The sequence below is a fragment of the Mustela nigripes genome, chromosome 10 (genome assembly GCF_022355385.1).
Source record: "Mustela nigripes isolate SB6536 chromosome 10, MUSNIG.SB6536, whole genome shotgun sequence".
In the NCBI taxonomy this organism is placed as follows: Eukaryota; Metazoa; Chordata; class Mammalia; order Carnivora; family Mustelidae; genus Mustela; species Mustela nigripes.
In genome coordinates this window covers 21,881,797-21,901,216 of record NC_081566.1, presented here as the reverse complement: position 1 = coordinate 21,901,216, position 19,420 = coordinate 21,881,797, and the positions used below count along the sequence as shown (strand labels likewise).

Sequence of the window (19,420 nt, the reverse complement as noted above, 5' to 3'; positions counted from 1 at the left end):
AGCATGTGATATTTACACATATCACATATCACATTGAGTATGTGATATTTACTCATCTGTAAACTTCTCACAGAAAGACTTGTAAACTACAGTTATATAATGAATATGTGCTTATATTTCATATTTATTCATTTCTTCCTTGAATTCAAAATAAGATTTGGAGAAGCTGAAGTGTTGCAGTACTAGACAGTTATTTGTTAAATCCCTTCCAGTTGTTGTTACACTTTTTACACAACAGAGTAAAGCTTTGTGACTTTAACTAGTTCAAAAAAATTAAAAATTTTAATATCCCCATGTTTTCTGATGTAACCCTTAAAGATTGTATTCATGCCATGAAACTATTAATCTAATTGTAATAATTTTCAACTGAAGATGTGTGAAATGTCTAACACAGTTTTATATTTATATATCTAGATATTTGATATTGAAAGCAATTTTTATAGTGACCTAGGGTAAGTGAATACTCCAGTTTTGAGGTAACTTCTTCAAAGATGCATTCAGTTTGGTTATTTTTTTCTCTTATAGGTGTGAGCCATGCAATGGGAGGGAGAGGAGGAATAAATAGAGGAAATATTAATTAAATGTCCTGTAAACTGTAATAATTGTGAATAAGATTCTCAAGCCTGTTTTAGTGTAATGATTGTCGAGATTAAAAACATTTTGTATTTAAATTGGTATGCTTCTCTCAACATTCTTTATTAATAAAATGTATTTCAATGTCAAAATTTTTCATTCTTCATTTAATTAGTTGACTCTTCCTTTGCCCGTGGGTCTAAGGACAGTTGTACCAAACATTGGATAAGCTCCGCCCAGAACGAGTGGTAATGACTCTTGCTGTTCTACTGGGTTCATCGACGTTATAGTATTGATCTAAGTAGAAGAGAAATCATTTTTTAATTAAAAAGAAAACAAAACACCTGAACTTAAAAAAAAAGTTTGTGTTGATTATTGTACTCAAAGATAGTTTGTAGATCATCTACACAGATTATTGTACTCAAAGATAGTTTGTGTTGATTATTGTACTCAAAGACACTATCTTTGAGTATAGTCATTTTAATATCAGAAATATTTGTATTAATTAATTTGAACTTTCTGACAAAAACAAAAACAATTGCCTTGACAGATTGACCTGTCAACAGCTTTCTATAAAATTAGGTTCAACTCTCCTTTTTCAACCTAAGAGTTTCAGAAAAACTAAGTCTAAAAAACAATAATTTACTTCAGTTTTATCCTTTAAGTAGAATAACTTAGATTTCTGAGTTTTTCAAAGAAAAGTGCCCCAAGTAACATAATTTAATTTTTATTAATTAAAACAGTTGGTTTGTTAAAAACTTCTTTGTGATCTTCAGGACTTGTGAAATGATTCAAATAGTATTTTGTGGCACCCAAGACCTTTATTAAATGCCACAGGTAATGTAAAATATTGTTTTAGTAGCAGTTTTACTCAAATAATTAGATGATTTATCATAATAGGCTTTAATCTCATGAAGGATAATGCAGAATTGAATCACAGCTTATTCGATTTAATTAAAAGTGAAGTGAAAATCTAAATTCGGTCTTCTTCAGAGCAATTGGAATACGTATTATAGTTTAATTTCTCACCTTTAGTCACCATTGAACACTTGTTTTTGCTTTAGTTATATTCATGTTTTAGAGATTAGAGCACATCTTTAAGAAGCTAAGAAGTTGCTTAATAACTTACTCCTAGAAAAGGCATAGTAATCATAGCCATCAGGTCTTCTGATGTTAGGCAGTGCTATAGCTGAAGTAACCACATTTGGAAATCCTCTCCACTGTAAACTCATTTTAACTTCATTATGGAGGAAACCTGTAGATTTAAAGATACCAGACTAAATGGATTGTGCTGTGGGGAAGAGCAGCCATAAGAATTGGACAGATCTGGGTTTGAATCCCACTGAATAGCTCTGCTACGTTGGGTGACTTATTTAACTTAGGTGCCTCAGTTTTTGCCCCCTCTGACATGGTTCAAATACCTACCTGTTAGGACTCTGCTGAGGTTTGTAGATTTGTATGTGATGTTCTTGGTAAGAGGTATTTGAAAAATGCATTTATTACAAATAACAAACCTGAATAAATTGCATTCTATTACTCACAAAAAAACAATATGTACATGTTGATCTGGTCATTCACGGAGGCAAACTGATGTTTTGAATCACTAAGTTTTAAATTATTGGGGCTATTTAGTCACTATTTATATTCAATAAGCTTCATTCTGTGAGATAAACTGTATGATGTCTATTTCATGTGTAATAATTTTTAACGCAGGAAGAAACATTACCTTTTTCTTGATAAGAGACTCTGATGGGTGAATAGTGAATTCTGATGGTGTGTGTTTGAGAAGGTCCTATGGCACGTTCAAAGCGACGTCTCCTAACCTGTGTTGTTTCTCCATACACTGGATAATTGATAGCAGGCCTTCTTCCAGGGCACTTTCTGATGGGCTCCTGTTTATAAATATACTGCTGAACACTGCCACCTATTATGTAGTAGAAAATCACATGTGATGAGAAAATTAAGCTTAATCCCCCAGAAAAGTGGAAAAGAGCTTTTACAAGGTAGAGGAAATGGTCAGTGTTTCTCATAAAGTATGTTCAGACATTAATAATGGCTAATAGTCAAGGGCATTATAAAATAATTGCTAAATGCTAAATGTTGAATGAATAAAACCAACAAATTGCATAATTTTTATTTAACTTTGTTTGAAAGTAAATGATGACCTTTATATAATGACCTGAAAATTCAGGTGAAACTATAATTTGCATGCTGAGAGCTCTGAATATATTTTACTGTCCTCAGTTTTTTCATTGAAAGCAATTTGATTACAGCCATTAAAGATCTTTTGACAGTAAACTCCTTAATAAATGAAAATACTGAATAAAATTTCTCAGACAAATCAATACTTAGAAGTTTTGTAATTTTGTCATTTATCGTAAACATACCTCTCTTGAAAAAATACACAGATTCAGGTCTGTCCTTGTGTTTAGCTATTGAGAGTGCTGCCACTATTTTTCCATTTAGTCCTCCAAATCCTTTTACAATTTGTTTGGGGTACCCAGGATCTTTTCTGTCATTGGTGAAACGCCAGTATTGGGAATCCTGTTGATTTAACAGAGGAAATAGTGTTAACATCTTGGAATAGAAAAGTTAGGGATTCATTCTTAAATGTAAATATAGGGAGAAAGTTTTAACTTTGTTAAGTGAATAAATTGGTCTTTGATGTTACTCAATTGTTAGCTTTTTATTAAATTTTGATGATAGAATAGTTTAATAAAATATGAATACCTGGGGCGCCTGGGTGGCTCTGTGGGTTGGGGCCTCTGCCTTTGACTCAGGTCATGATCTTAGGGTCCTGGGGTCGAGCCCCACATCAGGCTTTCTGCTCAGCGGGGAGCCTGCTTCCCCCTCCCTCTCTGCCTACTTGTGATCTCTCTCTCTGTGTCAAATAAATAAAATCTTTAAAAAAAAAATACGAAGACCCTTCTGAAGTGGAGGTTAAGCTGATTTATGCTCTTAATAAAAGGAATAGCTAGTTGCCGATCTCTCTCAGCTGATTTCTTACCTTAAAGAAGAAAGTTTTTCCTTCACAGTTGCATCGAGTAAAAACAGTATCAATGGGAGAAGGAATACCCCAAACTTCAGTAATTTTACGAGGTGGAGATGGTGGATTGAATGGACTCAGCATCCAGAAATAATGACCTAAAATTGAAAGTGGTAGATCAGCCTCCAAACTGAATGAATACTATAACTTATCCCAAAAGAAACCAGAATGAAAAATTGTTAATTAGTTCATCATTTTTTTAAAAAGAGAGTGTTAACACACATTATATGACAAGTTTAGTCAACACTGTGAGGATTAGTACAGAAGTTAGTATTTGAACATTTCTGAGAGTAGATATTTCTCTGGTCTCAGGTATAATGAAGTTCATTATAGCCTTTGAAATATTTTAGTTTTCCAGTTTCTCTAGAAAGATCCTTCTGGCCTTGTGAGTTACAGAAAGGCACTTATCTCCATTTCTTTATCTTTTAGAATTAAGTTATAATTCAGTGACTGCTAAAATCTCTTTGGCCTCTATCATGCTAGTGTATGATTTGTTTCCTTTCAGATTTAATCTAAATATAAGAGGACTGGACCAGCAGAGAAGCAACATGAAGTTGATCCTCTAGTGGTAGTGGTATCTGTTCTCCTGTTAGGTTCCCACAAGATGTAGCACTTTTGAACACGTTGCAATCAAGTTGTTATTTTCATATAATGTAGAGCAGGGAATACAAATACAAACCTGGATATCATGTCATTTGGTATGAAATTAAAATTTGAACTACCTTTTAATTACTTTAATTACTAAGGAAAGCAAAAATTTAATAGTATCAGTTCAAGCTGTTATATTTGTTACTCTAATGTGTTTAATTCTGTTAGTCCTGTATTTTGGTAATTACTTTCACGTTCCAAAATATTGTGTGAGTTAAGTTCATCAATCAGGTTTCCCTCCAGAAAACTCAACCTAAGCTTCTGCCCTCCTTTGGTTCTCATAAATGCCAAGAATAAAATGATGGGCAGAAGAAAAAATATGCGCATAGCTCACCTCGAAATGCAACCAATGTTCCATTGCGCAGAGTAGTCAGTCCATCTACTGGCTTACCGTTGCATAAATTAGTCTCATCTAAAACAAAAGATTAAGCCAATACAAAAGAAAATGAGAAAAGAGTTTATGTTCTTTTCAAATCCTCCCACCGGGCTGTTTCCTCTGTTCACATTTTCCTAAGCTTTTGAAAGGGCTAGTAGGAGGTGTGCATATTTCAGAAACAAAAAAGAAGAGCCATGCTTCATAATTGTTTTACTTAAAGGTGATATTATTCAAAAAGTAATGTATAAAAATTGGAATGGGCAAAGTTACCTGATATTTATGTAAATTAGATAATTACTAGATGTTTGATCCCAACACAAAACTTCATTTTTCATTTCTGATTGCCCTTTGGAATTGGTGTGGAAAAGAGCAAAATGTTGCAGACTTTTGCCTTGCATTGTACTCTTATAAGAATACGCTCCCAACTAAATTTTTTTGACATTCTGTACACCATCTCTGCATATAGACACAAATGCACTAAATTCCTTATTACTCAATTTTTCAAAGACCAAATAATCTTACGGTGATTACTCCTCTGCTTACCTACAGAGAAGCTGTAAAACTCTGCAAGGTAATACATATCAATAGCGAGATACTAACTCAGGGTATTCTGGCCCAGATAAATTTAAGTTAACATCACCAGTTTTAAAACTGGACATAACTGATGCTTATTACCTGAAAGCATGGGATTGATGGCGATGTCTTGATTGGATCCTCTCACCACGGTACCAGTACCTGGGGTCAATATAGGGGTTAACGCAGAGGGCCTGGGGATCATGTGAGGTTTTTCTCCAGCAGTATCTGCATCTTTATTTGGATTTACTTCAACTATTTCTGATTTAAGTCCCTGGTTGGGGCTGGTGGTAGTTTGGAGCATGGCTTCCTCTGAAGAGGTAGGGTGTAATGTAGGCATTGTTGATGTAGTCATCTTTGGGGGAGTTGCTGTAGTCTTTGGTTTTCTCCCTTTCGGTACTGTTTTTGGCTTTTTGGTAGAAGTAGGCCTTTTTGGTGCTTTGGTTGGCTTTCGGGGTTTGGAAGTTGACACTTCAGATTTCGTGGTTGTATCTTTGGGCACAGCTGTGGTTTCTTCAGGTTTATTCACAGTCTCTTCCATTGTAGTTGTCTTTTTTGTTGTAGTCATTTCTTTGGGTGCAGGAGGTGTTGCTCTAGGAGTACTTTTGGATGATGTGATAGGAGTTACTTGTGTGGTTGTACTTGTTTGGGACTCAGTGGTCTCTTCTGTTGGAATTCCTGTCTCTTGGGTTGTAATCTTAGGTACAGCACTTGTAATTTCAGGTTTTGTACGTGTGTCTTTTTCTGTTTTGTCTTTAGGTGTTGTCATTTCAGGTTTGGTCACTTCAGGAGCCTTGGTTACAGGTACAACAGGTTCCTTGGGACTGTTCTCAGGAGGCTTTGGTGTGGGTTCTGCAGGCGTTGATTCAGCAGGGTTCTTGGGAGTAGTAGGAGGAGGCTCCATGGTGGTGGTTGTAGTAGAGGCCTCTGAGATGGTTGGAGCAGGTGTCTCAAGAAGAGCTGGAGCAGGCTTCTTGGGGGTGGTGGGTGCAGGCTCCTTGGGGGCGGTGGGTGCAGGCTCCTTGGGGGTAGTGGGTACAGGCTTCTTGGGCATGGTGGGTGCAGGCTCTTTGGGGGCAGTGGGTGCAGGCTTCTTGGGGGTGGTGGGTGCAGGCTCTTTGGGGACCGTGGGTGCAGGCTCCTTAGGAGTGGTAGGTGCAGGCTTATTAGAGGTGATGGGTGTTGGCTCCTTGGTGGTGGTGGGTCCAGATTCCTTGGGAGCTGTGGGTGCAGGCTCTTTGATGGTAGTGGGCTCAGGCTCCTTAGGAGTGGTAGTTGTAGGCTCCTTGGGCGTGGTGGGTGCAGGCTCTTTGGTGGTAGTGGGTGCAGGCTCCTTGGGGGCTGTTGGTGCAGGCTCTTTGGTGGTAGTGGGTGCAGGCTCTTTGGGGGCTGTGGGTACAGGATCCTTAGGGGTAGTGGGTGTTGGCTTCTTGGTGGTGGTAGGTTCAGGCTCCTTGGTGGTAGTGGGTGCAGGCTCCTTGGGGGTGGTGGGTGCAGGCTCCTTGGGGGTGGTGGGTGCAGGCTCCTTGGGGGTGGTAGGTTCAGGCTCCTTGGTGGTAGTGGGTACAGGCTCCTTGAGAGTGGTAGGTGCAGGCTCTTTGGTGGTAGTGGGTGCAGGCTCCTTAGGAGTAGCAGGTGCAGGCTTTTTAGGGGTGGTGGGTTCAGGCTCCTTGGTGGTGGTGGGTTCATCCTTGGTGGTGGTGGGTTCAGGCTCCTTGGTGGTAGTGGGTACAGGCTCCTTGGGGGCTGTGGGTACAGGCTCTTTGGTGGTAGTGGGTGCAGGCTCCTTGGGGGTAGAAGGTGCAGGTTCTTTGGTGGTGGTAGGTGCAGGCTCCTTAAGAGTGGTGGGTGCAGGCTTCTTAGGGGTGGTGGGTTCAGGCTCCTTGGTGGTGGTGGATGTGGGCTCCTTGGTGGTAGTGGGTTCAGGCTCCTTGGTGGTAGTGGGTGTAGGCTCCGTGGTCGTGGTGGGAACAGGGGATTTGGTTGTAGTTTCAGCTTTGGGTGTAGATTTAACAGGAGCTTTGGATGTGGATACAAAATCTTCAGCAGGTGTTTTCTCTGCACTTCGTGTCTCTTTAGTTGAAACAGTCTTCTCTTTTGTTCCACTTGAAGTTTCTTTTTTTGTTAAAGAAATCTCTTTAGTTTCAGCTCTTGTCTCTTTATTAGGTTTTGAAGGTGTCTCTTTGGATGGATCAGAACTAGGTGGAAGACTGGGTTTAGGACTTATTGGTTTGCCTGTTGTAATCTTGGGAGATGTGGTAACTTTATGGCTTTGGGTAGTAGGAGTGTCAGGAGTTGGGGTGAGCTTGAGGTCCCCGCTATCCAGTCCGCTTCCAGCTTCATTTACAACCGGTGGTTCTAGGGTAGGTTTCTTTTTAGGAGTTTTTTCCTTCTTGTCAACTGTTACTAGAAAAAAATATACACATCTTTTATTTTTGAGTAGTTCTTTTCAATAGTGACCTAAAGATCTCATCCTTATCAACTAGCTGTGTATCCCAAGCAAACTGCTAACCTATAATACGTCTATTAATTTATTTTACAGTGGTGACTACTGAACTTAATCTGATTGGGCTATTTGGGGGAATTATTGAGAAGGGGTGAAAAGCACAAGTTAAAGTCTGTACAATTAATAGAAAGAAACAAGTGGCAACTTGGAAATTACCAACATGATCGACAACACTAAGTCATCTCTATAAGAATGCTCTTTGCCCCTCACTTTCTCCACTCCTCTTACTTCACGTTGCTCAGTGACCCGTCCGCCCCCCTGGAAACCTAGTTCCAACATCTTGTAAATTTACCGCACCAGTTGCCTCAGAGGCCTCTCCAACTACACCCCAGGGATCTGCTCCAATCACTCCCATGGTCCCTACTGAGCTCTGTGTCCACACACATGGTTGTTAGTGGCTCTCTTTCCTGGGCGCACCTAAATTCAGCAGCCCACCAGGGGATGCAGAGAAGAGATTAGGATGCCATGGCAGGAAAAGAAATCCTGTTTAACAGGATTTCTTACAGCAGCTGCCCCACAGGTGAATTTCAGAGTCCAAAGAGCATATCATGAGCTCATCACTGAGATGAGTTCCATTTAGCAAACACGGACTGCACTTCTGTGATGTGCAAGACTCTTTGGATGATTCAAAGACTATGTATTTGGGTATTTAGCCAAAGAAAAGGCTTTAGGGGAAATAACCACCCAGGAAATAGAGTTCTTCAAAACTCCAGTATCCAAAATTCAGTATTTTCCTGGAGAAAGAGAATACATTTTAGAATTTCAGGAAATAATGAAAAGCAGAACAAAGGGAATCTCTTTTCAGAAGGTAATAGCCTAATCTGTAGTACATTCTCTACAACCAAAAACAACAACAACAACAAAAAAAAAAACCACAGCCAGAATGACACATAATTTAATTAGAAAAATAATAAAAAGGAACTGTAAAATGTGGATAATAATATTGGCTTTCCCAGAGATTCATATGAGACTTTAATGGATTAATATTCTAAAGCACTTAAAGCAGCATATAAATGTTTGCAAAATAAGGAAAAATAACATTAGGAACAAGGAGAGAGAAGAAGAAAGAAAAACGGATCAGGGAACAGGAATTAAACTCAAAAACCAAAACCGAGCATCTCTGGTGTCATCTGTGGTTCCAGAGCTGCCGCTCTAGCATCTTCTTATCCTTTGTTTAAAGAATGGTTTCTTAGCTGCTTTGCACTAGTTTCCTGTAGGAAGTTCTCATTAGTATCTTCTACAATAATTTTTACAAATCTATACATGCCCCAAGTGACTGAAATGTCCTCAAATCATTGTTCCAACACACATTGCCTTTAGGTAACTATTACTAATATGGCATTGATATAGTCTTTGATCTTTATCAATGCTCAAACCTTTGGGTTTCTTCTTTAATTCTTTATTAGCAGCTGAATTTTTGGAAGACTTGATTTTCCGAATAGTTGAAGAGGAAGAAGAAGAGGAGGAAGACTCTTGATTTTCAGAAACAGAATGTTCTATAAATCAAATAAAAAGGTTGATCACACCAACTGTAATTTAAAGCAAAAAAAAAAAAAAACCGCCAGTCCAAATACAGCAAGAAATAATGTTTACTGAGCTACAAACCTCCCTGTTTTGCTTTTATCAGTAATATGATCAACTCTTCTTTTGTCAGTTAAAAAGTAAGGTAGCTAAGCTCATCGTAGATACTAGTGATATAACTATTTTACTTTCTCTCAACTTTCCCCTCTCTCACAGAATCTAATTATTCTGCAGAAAATCACCTGGGATTTTTTTTTTCCCCCAGTGAGCTGTTTCTTCTGATTTTTTTTAACCTACACCCATGCTGGGTTCAGTTACAAGAAAAATAAATAGCTGATGGTTTATAATTTGGTTCAAGAAAAATAAATAGCTGATGGTTTATAATTTGGTTCAAGAAAAATAAACAGCTGAGGGCTTATAATTTGGCTTAAACTTTGACTTAAAAACACGTTTTAAGAAGTGTAATGAGCCCTTCATGACTCGCATGATTCCCTTATTCTATGAAGAGTCTTATAAAAAAGTAGTCCACCTACAGCTCAATCCCTCTCAAAACCTTTCATGACATCTGCCATCTTCCTACCTTCTGTTATTTCCTCTGACTCTATCACTTTCTTAGTCTTCTTCTTGTTTGGTGCTTTGGGTGAACGTTTGGATGTTGATTTGATGGTTTGAGTTGCTCCCAGAGGTGGAGGTGCAGTCTTTGAAGATGGTGATGGGGGATTATGCACTGAGGCCAAGCAAGACAGGTGGATTAACATCCTGTTGACATTCGTCAGCAACTCTTAACTGTGGAAGGCACGGATACACCTGGCTTCAAGAATCAATGCTGGTGAAAACCAGCGTAGGCAGGCTCTTAGCCTAACACTAGTTACTCCAAAGCGATGAATTCTAAAGATGCACTGCTAGGAAATATTGGTTCTGAAATTTTTATAAGTTATGACAAGGTGCAAAGGCTCAGACAGGGTCAGAAAACCTGAATTCCAGTCTTAGACCTGCAGGATGCAACTCTTGTGACCTTGAGCAAATGAGCTAACTCCCTCTTGAACTTCATTTTCTTGTCTGCAAATTGAGATGTTTATTCTGATTACGATTTCTGAAGGTATTTCCTGGCCTAAAACATACTTGACTCTCTCAGTTCCATCTCTTATGCCAGTTTTTGTGTTGATGGAAGTAATAACTGCTTGCGAACAACAGGTATTTGTGCTCTCAGGAAGAGGAATATAATAATTACATTTGTCCTGTTTTCATATTCATTTAAATCATAGGATGCCAATTTACCTTTTTTTTAATTACAAAAGATCTACATCAATAGTTACTCTTGAAAAAAGTTCACACCTTCACATTATGCCTTTCTCAAAATCTGTGGCCCTTCCCCAAGTTAAGCAACCGTCAATGGTTTGGAGTGCATCTACAGGAGAGAAACCTTTTCTCTCCCGTAGAAGAGAAGGTGTGGGATATGTTTTGATTGTTAGGAACCAGAAGAAAAGGAGAAGGACTTCAGAAAGATAAGAAAGAGATTAGTGGGAACGCTTTGAGTACAGAGTCCTGATAAATCCCACTGCTCTTGCCGAACATCCCCTAGGAACTCTGACCAATGCAATCTCCAGGAGCTGACGACCACACTCCTTCCTCTGCCTCCCCCCACCAAAGAGCTCAATTTGAGAACCAGTTCTGCCATACTAGCTAGTGATCTTGAGCCAAACAACCTCTTGGACTGTTTTCTTACCTACATTTCTTCACTTCTTGAAAAGTTAAAACTTGGGGATACATAGATGCCTATAAACAGTATCTATAGCAAACCTGAAACAAATAAGGGGTGACTGGTAAGATAGTTTGGCTGCTATTTTTAAAAAAATGAAGTAGTGGGGTGCCTTCGGCTCAGGTCATGATCTCAGGGTCCTGGGATCAAGCCCCCGCGTCTGGATCTCTACTCGGCAGGGAGCCTGCTTTCCCCTCTCTCTCTGCCTGCCTCTCTGCCTACTTGTGATATCTCTCTCTCTCTCTCTCTTTGTCAAATAAATAAATAAACTCTTAAAAAAAAATGAAGTAGTGAAGCTCTGGGTGGTTCCATCCTTTTCAGTGGAAACCCTGTCTTTGTGAATTCTGTAAATGAAGCATGACCTTCATCAATTTTTCTGTCGCACATAAGCCTCAGGTAATCTGACCCGCCACCTGGTGGCATAAAGCATTGTCTTTATTAACATTTCCTTGCAATGCTTCATCACTCTCTAACTCTCCTCCCTCCGCACCCATCCTCTGCCCAAAATAAAGTCTTAGTTTTTTTGTCTTGCAGCCAAAACAATTATCAGGGCACTCAGCAAATATGTATCCTTCATCATGAGATCCATCTGAGAGCTGCAGGAACTCTGTGCTCGGAGTTTTTGATTATATGGGTGTAGTCTCCATCATTTCTGGAATGCTGTCCAATGAAAACATTGAACAGTTAAGAAATAGCCCTCAACTATGCTGATTAACAGCTTTTTACCCTATTTCCCCACTGTTCAAAAGCAGGATGTACAGCCTTGTTTAAATAAAATGATATTATGCAAGCAATGCTTATTTTCACCTTTACCTCCACAAATATTGTTTTAAAGGAGAATTTAAGAGCAAACATTTGGTAAAAGAAAGGAATTTGGTTTTTGGTGGGGTTTTTTGTATTTTTATTTATTTAATTTTTGGGGAAACTCTGAAGAGTTTTGTTATACTCTCAGAGTATTCCTTTAGAACCTATAACTAGAGAAGAGGATTTTAAAATGGAACAATATCCCTTTTTATTGACTCTGTCACACAGAGGGATTTCGATAGAGATGACAATGGACTGCAGAGAACAGAAGACACGTACAACAGAAGGTTAACAACTTGATAGGTTTGCCTATAAATTTGCCTATAAATTTAATGTCTTTAACTCCTAAACTGACTAGTTTAGAGAGAAACTGAAAGTGTCGTTCTGTCAATATACACTATTCAATATATATTCAATATACACTCAAAAACACTTAAGCCAAAAATACAACTAGCTCAAAGCACCACTGACTTTGTGGGGTCAGCACCATTAGGATGAGACAAGAAGTCCCTGAGTGAGCTTGTTACCATTGACTTCACCTGAAATCGGACCACACTGGAGGAAAAAGCACGTCCACTTGGCCCCTATCCTCTCTGTTCCTTAGCCAGCCAACTCTGGCTCTCCCGGAGCCTGGCGGAGCCAGGCAGTGCTGTTGGAAGAGGTTTTCCATCTTTAATTCATTCTTGGTGAAGCAAAATTAAAACGAAATTGCTGTTAGTAAAAGCAAGTCCCTAGGTGGAGTGCACATTAGACATCATCAGCGACGCTAAAGCAGGTGTGCAGGTTTGCGGCATAGAGAGATGCCGAGAGATGCGGGTTGGCACCATGAGGCTTACCTTTTCCACAAAAATTCTCATAATCAGGACAGCACTTGCCATATGTCTTACAATCTGAGTCGCAGTCACACTCCCTCCCTCTTGCGAAGGACTCGAAGCAGCGGCCTTTACAGGAAAGCTCTACCCAGAGCAAAACAAAACATTACAGATTACTGAATGTGCGGCCAGCCCCACGTTCTGATCACCATTTCCCACCTGAGAGCTGACTAGAGTTCCAGAAGTGTATTTCTGAGTCTTTCGTTTGGAATTTTGAGAGCAGGTGGTTTTCCGAGTAGAGAAGTCAAGAAAGAAATATGATGACTCAGAGAAGCTTTACTTGCCCTCCAAGGCTCCAAGAGACACCCCAGTGCTATCTCAGTCATTTCACATATGCACGATGGGAAGGGGGGAGCCCTTCACATGGAAACCTTCCACCCTCCACCTCGCACCACCACTCTGTAATAGATGTTTATTAAAGGAACTTTCGGATCTCACAACAATATCCCAAAGAGCTGGGTTAACATAGATGAGTCCCTGTTTAGGCTCAAAAATCATTTATAAAATGCAGAGACTTTTATCTGACAAACTGAGCAAGGCGTAGAGTGGAAAGATTCCAGCCTAATTCCATGGCATGAATTCTACCTGCTCGTGTCAAAACAAACCTTGGCTAGAAACACACTTACCAAGGCCTCTTTGAAATGAGTACCTTATAGGACACATAACTGTACAGCAATATATTTATCAACTTCATGTGCAAATTCTAAAGTGAATGTAACTCTGAACCACTTTATTGTAATTTTCAAAAGTTGGAGATGAAACGTCCCTGTGTTGAAAAAAAACGATCCAAAATGTGTTCAAGGGAAATACCACTCGTACTTTACAATTCAGAGCCTTTGGGTTCTAACTGAAATTCCCCATGAAACACGCATGCTTCATATTTAAAGAGCCCTTTTTCAGGTACTCTAGAACATTCTCCTATCAAAAAGTCCAACAGTAGATAAGCTTATTTTATATGCATGGATTCTTTTGATGAAACTCTCGAAGAACCCCAACCCCAAGCAATTACATCTCTGATTGGTAGTGAGTTTTTACTCACCGCTATCTACTTAATGACTCCAGAGTCACAGTATTCTCTATTTAAAAGAAGACATTTTGCTTGGGACTCGTCAACAACCTTGTGCACCTGACGGACTTCCAGGCTCCCCTCCCCGGCCCCCCTCCCCGGCCCCCCCCGGAGGCACAACCTTTGATACCATCCTTAGGTACAGCACACTGCAACACGGATGCGAGGAAGGGAAACGCACTGGAGCAAAAAGAAGCACAAGAGTGTGGAAACAGCGCAGCAAGGGGGTGCGAGGGGACTCCCGGAACGGTGTGGAGAGACGGGGGAGACACTAGCTGTCGGGACTTACCCACGGTGCAGACTTTCTTGAAGTCAGGGCAGCACTCCATGTAGTGTTGGCAGTTATAATCACAGTTGCAGGTGGCGTCTCTAGAATACCCTTCCCCACATCTCCCTGCACAGCTCGGTAAATCTAAAATTACACAACACTAGCGTAAACATGGCCAAACCGCGTCCCCGGAAGGAAGAGACCTCATGAGGGGGATAAAGCCACTTGGCGAGGGAGAGTTTTATCCATTGGAAAAGGTCGGGAATGATGGGTCCACAGGACCTTAGCCTGATCACTGACGTGACCTTGAGCGTGCTACTTTATGCTTCACTGAGTGGGAAGGTAAATACACTTTTGAAAATTAGGCAAAGTTAACAGTTTTGCAAAAAGTGGGTGACATTCCTGGGGAGAAGGGGGGCAGCTACGGCTCTCCTGAGGCAGCCACAGAGGGGGACTAGTGGACCTTTATTCAGCCTCTCTCTGCTGGGCACTAAGTCATAGGTTCTCTCTCATGTTTATGAAAATGTTACCAGGAGAGTATTAGTAGCCCCTTTTGAGAGATAAGGAAGCTGAAACACAGAGGCTTTAATAACCAGCGGGGCACTCAGTTAAGACTTCTAGGATATATGTATTACAGGTCAATTAATACCTATTAATTATTCCTATTGAACTCTTTCACTCTCAGAAGTGTCCTGATTTGGAGAGTACACTATATGGTCACCTAGAATCTGAACTCTGAAATCTCTGATTCTAAAGCTCACACTTTGTCCACCCAAGCACATTGTCTCTCATCTCTCATGTTGATTTAAAGTAAGCTGAGCATGCCAGCAACAACTTCCCTAGGCTTCCTCTTCTTTTTGTTCCTGAGAACAAAGAAAGCAGTTATGCTTTCTTTAAATGCTGAGGAAGTCACATGCTTCCAGCCACAACTACAGCGAGTACAAAATAGGTTAACTGTTCAATTAGCACCTGGGCTTGAGTATAAAGGTCAAAGTTATTCTGGGTAAAACAAAATGAAAATACAAACAAAAGTGTAATGATCCTCAAAGGTGTTTTTAAGAATCACTTGGAAGGGGCTCCTGGGTGGCTCAGTGGATTAAAGCCTCTGTCTTCGGCTCAGGTCATGATCTCAGGGTCCTGGGATGGAGCCCCGCATGGGGCTCTCTGCTCAGCAGGGAGCCTGCTTCCCTTCCTCTCTCTCTGCCTGTCTCTCTGCCTACTTGTGATCTCTGTCTGTCAAATAAATAAATATAATCTTAAAAAAAAAAAAAGAAGCACTTGGAAAACACCTTCCTGAGACAATAACCACAAAAATGTAACAATGGAATCCATCTCTGGAATGGAAACCGTCAGGTGCACTGATCCTAAAGCCATACAGGGAAGCTGAACCACACTGGAGAAATCTCAAAATAATGAGTCCGGGGAAGTTTAAGTCTTTGTGTACAAAGAAAATAGTAAATGTTAGGACAACCTTCACAACTTTTTGCATACATATGTGCACGATACAATGCATATATAGTGTATGTATATAAATACATATATTATATATATAAAGGAAAAAGAATGAGAAGAGGTTGAGAAGGCAAGACAAGCAGACAACAAACACAACATTAAAGGCTATCCTTTTGTAGTTCGCAGATTTCTGAAATAGGACATCAGTTACCTTTATAAGAAGTGCAATTATTTTCATAGATTAAATGACTGTCCTCCTTTTGTTGTTATTAATTTTAAATTCACTCATTTAGAGGAAAGTAAAAGCATTTTAGAGAACAAATGATCTTACTACAGAGGAAAGGTAGCTTAGGAAATGCTCTCAGTGTTGTGAGCCTAATAATACATCACGAGAGAGCAGAGGAGTCTAGAGATACATGGTGGCCATCGTTCCTTATTAAATAGTCACGTCTGCTTTCATGTGTTTTTCCGTCTTATCTAAGTGATTCTGAAACTATGTCCATGGCAGGCAGTTATCTCTCGTGCTTAGGCTGGTGGGAATTTTAACTATTTTCCTGGAAGTGTCTATTTTATAAATATAATTTCACCATAATAATCCTGCACCTTGATTTTTCTTTTCTCCTGTTTTGCTTACCAAAGGGGGGAAAAAAAAAAAGGAAACAAAAAATCCAATGCTTGGTATTATTGTCTCTCATCAACTTTGATTGCATGTTAGAGACTTGGGCTAAGGTGACTGCATTGAATTTATCTTCACATTCTCAAAAATGAGTAGGAAGGACTGTTCATCCAGGACTGACTGTTTTTGGAAGACTGAGTAGTTCAATGTCATAATATATAAGATGACATATATGCGAGTGTAAGTCCATATCTGGAGGACTAGTCCTTGTAAGAAAGACAGAACTTTCAAGATTAATACAAGGCCATTTGAAACTTTGTAAATATTCATTGTTACATGATACCTAGTTATATGTGATATATGTGATACGTGATGCCATGATAAATCATCAATAATTTATGTAATGTAAAAGACTAGTTAAATTTATCATACATGGAAGTGAAAATTACATGTTATCTCAACACTGTTCTTTTCAGTTCATCTCATGATACTTTATCACACTAGCATAGGTGTATCCTGTGTCTGTGTTTTGTTGAAATTTTGGAAGAACCATAAAAATAAGGAGCACAAAAATTATTCTACAGGAAAACTCAAAACTTAAAAGATTTCATAAGACATCAGAAAAATGTGAGAATTCCAAAATGTTTATAAATATACCACACCTACTTCACATAATTTTAAAATTGTACATTAAGCGCAAACAAATACATGTCTTTAGAAATCTATTTCTTTTGTTGTCATAATGGTCAAAACAGAATGATTAGCAGCAGCTGTTAAATAAACATCTCTTTGATGGTTAAGGTACCTTGAGAAGAAACTTGCTGAATCAAGAAAACAGAAAGTAGCAGCAAGTATATGGGAAGTATTTTCCACTCCATGGCTGTTTCCAGGTACCGAGCCCTCACTGAAAAGAAAAGAAAAGTATCAAAACTGCTCTTTAATCTCACAACTAGTTTATGTCTGTGTTACTTACTGTCAATAATTTTTAAAAGGAGATTTAATGATAAAACCATCCCACTCTTGAAACGAGACTTTTAAAAATAATCAGCCTTTGTTCTATCACAAATATTTAGCCATTAGATTTAATCTTATGCAGAAAAAAATCATTAAGTCACCATCTCAATCATGTTATCGACTACTTTAATACTTTTGAATCCCCCCAAATGGAAAACAGGCTGATTTCAACACTATTTAAATTACAGCATATACTTACAGTGCAAGGTTTAAATCCCAGCTTGGGAAAAAAAAGAACCAGCTTCAGTAAAGTGTAATTTGACAAACACAGAAGTGACCATTCCAACTTTCCCTTAACTCTCCAATCAAATCTGTGAGCTTCCAACAGGTGTACTGCAGAGCTGTGGTCCTTTTCAAACTTTCCTACTCCTATCCTTATAAACCTTTTTCAAACTCCTTGACTAAAGCATATCCCTATTGAATTGAAAACACATTTAATTCCATGAAGCAAGTTAACTTTGACACTTACCCGTAAAAGCAATAATGAGTTTTTCCAGTGTCCTGGAAGTCTTATATATCAGTGCAAATAAATTGGGATGAACCAATTAGTCCAAAGGTTAGACAGAATCAACAGTGACAACCTATGAAATCAAACTTTCCTCATTTGTTGGAAGAGGGCCCAGACAGCTAGACTTAGGCAACATCTGGAAAACACTTCCATTAAGAAAAATGACTACTACAAAATAAATTTAGAATTATTGGCCAAAACACACTTCTAATTTCTGAGTGAAATGAACAAATTGTTCTGAGATGGTAAATAGTCCTGGCAGGTCTTGACCAGCATATCAAAGCACCAGTGTCCGAGCAGTCAAGCGCTGCTGTCCCTTCTTCCTTTTTTTATCCTCCCCCCACCACCCCCCGCCACAGCTAAATCTAACAAAGAGTGATTTTGAAACTTACCTACTGTTCGTTTGTGGCGCAAATTTTCTTAAATTACATGATTAAACCAAATAATATGTTTCTTGAGTGTTTGCATTTTCACTGAGCACCGAAAATACGCTCTGATTGCCCAGAGGTGGATGGTCTGCTCTGTGGATTTCCTAGCTTCCTTTACCAAGAAAAACGCCGCTTCAAAAGTGTAGATTTCTCCTTTACCCCCTTTATTTAAGCACTGCAATGTTTGGGAATGGTCTTTGAAATTAGTAATTTAGCTTCCTTACCCCAGAAAATGTCAACTCTCATCTTGCAGAGTTAAGTCAGCTCTGTTCAAGGTTTTACCTCAGTTTGATACGAAATATTCTTGTTACAATCCTATCTCCCAGGACCCCTGGGTGGCATGGTCGGTTAGGTGCCTGACCTTGGTTTTGGCTCAGGTTATGACTTCAGGGTCGTGGGATTGAGCCCCTCGTCAGACTTTGCACTCAGCGTGGAGTCTGCTTGAGGTTCTTTTTCTTCTCCCTCAGCCTCTCACATGTATGCTTGTGCTCGCTCTCTCTCTCTCTCTCTCTCTCTAATAAATGAATAAATCTTTAAGGAAAAAAAAATCCCATCTCCCTGATAAAGGCCTAGCTTGTGTCATACTTCCTCCCTGAAACCTTCCCAGATCAACCCCAGTCCCATCCAGAATCATAGTCAACAAAGATACTGCCTTTCACGGAAATTATCTGTCTCTTGCCCACTCCGACAGCCACAGACTGTGGTTTCCCCAAGGACAACCAATGCCCGTGCCTTCCTTCCATTGCCAACACGTAGTCTAGTGCTTTACTGAAGTTCTGGGTCTAACCACGTACTCGTCCAACCAAACAGCTGTAGTCCTAGTGTGGTAGATATTTGGTAGGTACTGAGCATAATATCACAAAATGTCTTTAAATAAAATAGAATCCTCTATGGTTTACAAATAAAATGAAGGCCACAAATGAAAAATCCCTGACCCGTTGAGGATATATAAAAAGTAGGAGGAGCCAGAGCTAAAATTTGAACCCATGTCCTTTCATTGCAAGTTCCCCCATGATTCTGCAAACTGAGGGGTGCTGGAGGAGAGGCGGGTGGGGGGATGGGGTAACTGGGCGGTGGGCATTAAGAAGGGCACTTGAAGTAATGAGCACTGGGTGTTGTGTGCAACTGATGAATCACTAAATTCTACCTCTGAAACAAAAAATATATGTTAATTAAATTGAATTTAAATAAAAAAATAAAGAAAGTTCCCTCATGTCTCTGCTATAACCAGTCCCTTTTGGTCAAAGCCATTACTCAGTCCTTAATCATACTAGTAACTTCTACTCCTTCATGTATATATGTGGGTTTATGAGATTGTGACCTTTCTTAAGACGGATTATAAACATCTCTTTTGTTTCCACAAAGCTTATTCTGGGCTAAATATATAATG

At 39.4% G+C, this 19,420-nt stretch overlaps 2 protein-coding genes across 6 annotated transcripts in view; one reads left to right on the top strand and one right to left on the bottom strand.

Annotated features, from left to right (window-relative positions):
• TPR (translocated promoter region, nuclear basket protein) overlaps positions 1-675 on the top strand; it is a 65,315-nt gene extending 64,640 nt beyond the window's left edge. For both annotated transcript variants that reach the window (XM_059412786.1, XM_059412785.1), the window contains exon 51: positions 526-675. In XM_059412786.1, the coding sequence (XP_059268769.1) occupies positions 526-581 (56 nt within the window). In that variant the 3' untranslated portion in view covers positions 582-675. The remainder of the gene's footprint in view (positions 1-525) is intronic.
• On the bottom strand, positions 676-17,632 carry PRG4 (proteoglycan 4). Of its 4 annotated transcripts, none has more exons than XM_059412788.1 (13): positions 17,564-17,632; positions 16,886-16,984; positions 14,034-14,156; positions 12,643-12,762; positions 9,824-9,970; positions 9,099-9,218; positions 5,319-7,622; positions 4,602-4,679; positions 3,581-3,717; positions 2,961-3,117; positions 2,300-2,497; positions 1,703-1,828; positions 676-870 (listed from the first exon to the last, which is right to left on the bottom strand). In XM_059412788.1, exons 2-13 carry the CDS (start codon positions 16,956-16,958, stop codon positions 773-775), a joined length of 3,681 nt encoding a protein of 1,226 aa, XP_059268771.1. In that variant the 5' UTR covers positions 16,959-16,984; positions 17,564-17,632; the 3' UTR covers positions 676-772. The 4 variants fall into 4 exon arrangements, with proteins under 4 accessions (XP_059268771.1, XP_059268770.1, XP_059268772.1 ...); XM_059412787.1 differs by lacking the exon at positions 17,564-17,632 and adding an exon at positions 17,294-17,410; XM_059412789.1 differs by lacking the exons at positions 9,099-9,218; positions 9,824-9,970; positions 17,564-17,632 and adding an exon at positions 17,294-17,400.
• Positions 17,633-19,420: the final 1,788 nt, after the last annotated feature.